The 6,247-nt window shown below is 44.3% G+C and overlaps 1 protein-coding gene across 4 annotated transcripts in view; it reads right to left on the reverse strand.

The window, feature by feature from the left end:
* Window positions 1–319: 319 nt before the first annotated feature.
* The window catches only part of zbtb7b (zinc finger and BTB domain containing 7B), a 32,024-nt gene continuing 26,096 nt past the window's right edge, over window positions 320–6,247 (reverse strand). For all 4 annotated transcript variants that reach the window (XM_048152864.1, XM_048152865.1, XM_048152863.1 and 1 more), the window contains 2 exons: window positions 3,911–4,854; window positions 320–3,730 (listed from right to left, as the gene is read on the reverse strand). In XM_048152864.1, the coding sequence (XP_048008821.1) occupies window positions 3,172–3,730; window positions 3,911–4,848 (1,497 nt within the window). In that variant the 5' untranslated portion in view covers window positions 4,849–4,854 and the 3' untranslated portion in view covers window positions 320–3,171. The remainder of the gene's footprint in view (window positions 3,731–3,910; window positions 4,855–6,247) is intronic.

A 6,247-nucleotide genomic window follows, 5' to 3' on the forward strand; every position in this document is an offset into this window, starting at 1 on the left:
TAACTTTGCAGACATTCAGCTATAAAATAATACAATTTTCAGTAATAAAATAGAAAAAAACCGCATAAATGTAATTTATGTTTATTTATTTGTTTGTTTGTTTGTTTTGTTTTTTAAAATAAATATTTAAAGAATCACTTTTGCTTAAAGAATCAAGTGAAAATGTATATTCCTGCATCAGGTTTTCGAAGAAGCTTTCATGAATATTAATTAAAACACAGTGAAGTCACCCGTCAGTCAGGATCAGGAACACATCCACCACAAGAGATAAAAACACTGAGCTAATGTAGGAGGAAAGGACCAGCAGGAGGCAGCAGAGTCTATTTGAACGTAAATCTTTGTTTATTTGCTCTTTATTTGTACAACATGAGAAATTATTTGCCATCACGGAGAAAGATTCCCTCTATGAACAGAAAACAGATCCCTGATTGAAGGCTTTGACCAGGAGCCTCGTCCCGTCACCCGAATCACTAACAGAACCGCTGCTTTGCTTTTTACATGAAACAACTCAATCACATCAAGGAATAAACAACGTCTTTGGAAAGACAGATGTAAAGAAACTTTACTTAATAACAGGGCGTTCATATTTCCAAGCACAAATATATACAATAAATTAATATTCACCAAACATTTGCATAACCACTTAGTGCATGGCTCAAGATTTCCTGAGAATAGTTGCAAAAAAAATTAAAAATAAACTAAGGCAGCTTGACCTTTTTACATACAAAATTCAGCGAAGTACTTAATATTCATGATGCAAAGAGTTTTTGAAGAAATTGAGGATTTACAATCATCATCATTGGTGACTAATGAACAAGACAATATTTCACAACACAAAGATTCCATTTTAGTGCAAATAAACCTCTTTGGGTAATTTCCCTACTGTCAGCAGTACAGTAACATACACCAGACGAAAATCCCAGAATTCATCCCGACACGCTTCCCATGAGGATGGGCGCGTGTCTTATAGCTTTGATAATCAAGAGAAGGTCAAAGAGCGAAAAGAAGGCGGCTAAAGCTATAGTATGATGTCATTAATGACTAATTTTTCATGTAATGCAAATAATTTTATTATCTCAAAAAATATCTCAGATATGTATATTTGCTTCAAGAAAGGCAAGGCTCCTCCTCATTTCATTCTGTCTGTTCTGTGCTGGTCATCGGAGGCGATTGTACTTTTAATCAGAAATTCAATGTGCAAAACTTGCAAATAGAGGACGTTTGAATCTCAGTTCTCTACAGCACCTGAGCGGTTATATGTGCGTTTGCACACGTTACATCTGATCAGGCTTCACGTCGCGTCTACCTGAGGCCATTACGAGAAAAAAAGGCAGAACCGATTCTAGACCAGAGGAGTCGCTCCAACTGAACTCAAAGAATCAAGGAGTCGCTCCGACTGAACTCCAAGACTCAAGGAGTCGCTCCGACTGAACTCCAAGACTCAAGGAGTTGCTCCGACTAAAGACTCAAGGAGTCGCTTCGACTGAACTCCAAGACTCAAGGAGTCGCTTCGACTGAACTCAAAGAATCAAGGAGTCGCTCCGACTGAACTCCAAGACTCAAGGAGTCGCTTCGACTGAACTCCAAGACTCAAGGAGTCGCTCCGACTAAAGACTCAAGGAGTCGCTTCGACTGAACTCCAAGACTCAAGGAGTCGCTCCGACTAAAGACTCAAGGAGTCGCTCCAACTGAACTCCAAGACTCAAGGAGTCGCTCCGACTAAAGACTCAAGGAGTCGCTCCGACTGAACTCAAAGAATCAAGGAGTCGCTCCGACTGAACTCCAAGACTCAAGGAGTCGCTCCGACTAAAGACTCAAGGAGTCGCTCCGACTGAACTCAAAAACTCAAGGAGTCGCTCTGACTGAACTTAAAGACTCAGGGATTCACTCGGACTGAACTTAAAGACTCAAGGAGTCGCTCCAACTGAACTCAAAGACTCAAGGAGTCGCTCCGACTAAAGACTCAAGGAGTCGCTCCAACTGAACTCCAAGACTCAAGGAGTCGCTCCGACTAAAGACTCAAGAAGTCGCTCCGACTGAACTCCAAGACTCAAGGAGTCGCTCCGACTGAACTTAAACACTCAAGGAGTCATTCCAACTCAAGACTCAAAAAGTTGTTCAATCAGAGCAACTCCTTGAGTCTTTAGTCGGAGCGACTACTTGAGTCTTGAAGCGACTCAAGACTCTAGGAGTCACACCAACTGAACTCAAAGACTCGGACTGAAGGAAGCTTCGTAAGGAAGAGAAGATGCAGAATAACCAAAGCGCCTCAACCAGGAAAGTCACAATAAATATCAAACCGACAAATAAATAAATAGAATAGTATACAAAAGAATTCTCCATCCTGCCGTGTCACCATCTTTAAAGGAAACGAGTGCGCAGGAAAACCAGATGCGTTCTCTAAATTCAGGATGAAATCAAGCTCATCCTCCCAAACAAACGTAAACGAAAATCAAACAAATGCGTCCGATTAAGATTCTCAAGCCCCATCAGAGCATTTGAACACAGTCCTGAAAGCCCTTTAAATGTGTGAGAACTGAGACCTGGTCCATTTTAAGTCTTTCTCTCAAAGACAACAGACAGAGAAAAAAAAACATTTTAAAGGCTACAAATATCTGAAAAATTCACTGACATATAATTAATCTCAGTTAAGTCCAAACTAACCAATATTCTTTGGTATGAAAGGAAATTCTATCATTCGAAGGAAAAAAAAAATTCCAAACTCATTTTATTTGGAAAAGGCTAAATTTAAGAGCAGCTACAGTAGATTCCCCTTCATGGTATCCTGAGCGCCTGTAGGTGGCGATATGTCCCATCCAGAGGAAGGCCACGCCCCTCTCTGCCTCTAGCTGCTTCATTTGCATTCTTAATTCATTCAGTTGTTAGTTTTTAAATCAGGTTTGTTCAATCACTCGAATGTGTTCGAATGTTGCATAGCGTGAACATCAACCTCGCAGAACATTAACAAGACGAATCTCCAAAAACAGTCAATTTGGATTCATACAAAACCACATACCGCAGAAAAAAAGCAGATCTGACCAACAAAACAAAGACCCTGCGTGATTCTTCATGAGCTCCACCAGCACCAGAAACAGAAGATGATGCGACTACACCGCTGATATATGATGGAACACACACACACACACACACACACACACACACACACACACGTCACTCTTCCTCCTCGCCAGCAGCTTCCTGCTCCTCATCCTCCTCCTCCTCCTCTTCCCACGTTCTATGTGCGACCGAGCCGCTCCCGTGCGGAGACGAGCCTCCTTCGGCTTTATCCAGGGATTTTCCCACCGGCCCCGAGACCGCCCGCCACAGCAGCTCCGGGAAGGGCATCCGAGCGGCGGCCAGCAGCGGGACACCCGGCATGGGAATGCCGTGGCCCTCGAGGAGCCCCGCGACGGCACTCATGTGATCCGGGTGCTGCTGATGGAGGCCGAAGGATTCCGAGGGCGGAGATGTGCCGGGTTCAGGCCCGGTTCCACGGCGAGGCCGGCGCGTTCGGAGCTCCAGGCAGCTGTGGCCCTTCCGGTGCCGCTGCAGATGGTCCTCGCGGGCGAAAGCCTTGTGGCAGAGCGGGCACTCGAACGGCCGGTCGCCGCTGTGCAGCGAAAGATGGTTCTTCAGGTCGTAGGAGTGCAGGAAACGCGCGGGGCAGCTGGGACACGGATACGGCCGCTCGCCCGTGTGCTTCCGCATGTGGATCTTCAGCTTGTCGTTCCTGAGATGAGAAATAAGAGGGATTAACTGCAACATTCTGGCCGTGACAAACACAGGCAAATACACTCCTGAAACTGTGAATCAGAGCAAATTTCCCTAACAATTACAAAGATTAAAATTAAAATCTTTTAATCAAATATTTTATTCAAATAAGGCTCAATAAGGCAGCCGCTGATCGTACCGTGTGAAGCGGACGCCGCAGGCCGTGCACTGGAACGGTTTCTCGCCCGTGTGTGTTCTCATGTGACGCGGCAGCTTTCCCGCTCCGTGGATGATCTTCTGGCAGACGGGACACTGCTGTGGCGTCTGAGACTTCCTCTTCCTGCCGCTCACGGCTGCTGCTCCGCCCCCTCCTCCGTCCCCCTGTTGTGATTGGCTGTGGTGGGGCGTGGCCCGCCCCTGCGCACCAGACTCCTCCTCCTCTGAGGGCGTGTCTTCGGGTCTGTATGGAATCAGGGTGGATTCATTCGGCCAGTGCGCACCTCCGTTCATTAGCAGCCCTCGGTGGGCCTGTCCGGCCGCGGGCGGAGGGTTTCCTTCTCGCCCTTGCGTGGGAAGCAGGCCGTACTCTGGAGTGTCCTCAGACGCCGAAGGCATGAAACTCACCGGTCTGGCGGGGGACACGGCTCGGGCCACGGAGCACCGATCCTGCTTGCGTCGAGACGGCAGCCGCTCCGCCTCCTTCACGGGGTCCGTCGGATCGTCGTCCGCCTCGCCCAGAATGTCCCTGCAGGCGTCCGCCACGCACTGGATGCCCAGCAGCTGCGCGCCCTTCAGAACCTCCCTCATGCCCGAGCTGCGGATGGTCAGCGTGGCGGTGTAGGCGAACTCCAGCAGCGCGGCCAGCGCGTCAGGCGACACACAGTCCAGCTGGCACACGCTGCAGCTGTCGCCCACGCCCTCGCCTCCATCCTCGCCCTCCTCCGCACCGAACAGACGCCGGAAGTACAGGCTGACGGCGGCCATGACGGAGCGGTGTGTGGGGTATCGTGCGCCGCGTGAGGTCAGCGTGAGGTCACAGAGCAGCCCGGTCCGCCGCTGCGCGTTGAGACGGGACAGCAGCTCATTGCTGTGCTCCGGGAAGGGGATCCCGATTAGACCGTCCTCTCCTGGAGACATCGCCACCTACAGGCATAGAGGAAACACACGTGTCAGTGGTGTACACTGCTTTAAACAACATTGTTTTTTTTCATGCACTGGTCAATTTTGAGATTTTAGGCTATTTTGAAGAAAACATGCAAAATACACATTTAAGTCTTTATTTTATTGCACTTTATCTATTTGCATCTGTAGATTTCAATCAAGGCCGTGAGTCATAAATCTCCACTTCAGCAGCTTCACACACACCAAACTTTACAGTTTTGTTAATTTCTATATTCTGAAGGTTTGTTCATACATCATTCGCATGATTTATACAACATTTCACATGGTGAAAATGTGTTTGTTTTCTGGCTGCTGACAGTATTTTCTGATTTATGGAGTTATAGAAAGAAATCCAAAATTCCCTCTGTAAAAACCTTTAATATGTCAACAGAATCACAATTATAAACCTGCTTTATCCAATGTTCAAATTTCTGTTCTGGAAATCTATGCAAATGAGTGCATATTTAATTAGAGTCCCTCATTTGCATATTTAAACAGACAAAGCCGCATGACATTTTCAGAAAACTTGAAATACATTTTTTTCTGAAATTCTTAATGTAATGTAATTAAATATGCAAATGAGTACATATTTAATTAGTCTCTCATTTGCATATTTAAACAAACAAAGGCGCATGACATTTCAGAAAACTTGAAATAATTTTTTCCCGCAATTCTTAATGTAATCTTAATGTGATGTAATTGAATATGCAAATGAGTCTCTCATTTGGATATTTAAACAAACAAAGCCGCATGACATTTTTCAGAAAACTTGAAATACATTTTTTCCCGAAATTCTTAATGTAATGTAATTAAATATGCAAATGAGTACATATTTAATTAGAGTCTCTCATTTGCATATTTAAACAAACGAAGCCGCATGACATTTTTCAGAAAACTTGAAATACATTTTTTTTCCGAAATTCTTAATGTAATGTAATTAAATATGCAAATTAGTCTCTCATTTGCATATTTAAACAAACAAAGCCGCATGACATTTTTCAGAAAACATGAAATACATTTTTTCCCGAAATTCTTAATGTAATGTAATTAAATATGCAAATGAGTACATATTTAATTAGAGTCTCTCATTTGCATATTTAAACAAACGAAGCCGCATGACATTTTTCAGAAAACTTGAAATACATTTTTTTTCCGAAATTCTTAATGTAATCTTAATGTGATGTAATTAAATTTGCAAATGAGTCTCTCATTTGCATATTTAAACAAAGCCGCATGACATTTTTCAGAAAACTTGAAATACATTTTGTTTTTAATTCTTAATGTAATCAATCAACTGGGAAAGTATGATGATACTTAGTTAGTTATTATGAGTTATTTCTTCACCCTGCCTTAAAAACCCTTCTCACATTTCCAG

This window comes from Megalobrama amblycephala, linkage group LG13 (assembly GCF_018812025.1).
Source record: "Megalobrama amblycephala isolate DHTTF-2021 linkage group LG13, ASM1881202v1, whole genome shotgun sequence".
Classification (NCBI taxonomy): Eukaryota; Metazoa; Chordata; class Actinopteri; order Cypriniformes; family Xenocyprididae; genus Megalobrama; species Megalobrama amblycephala.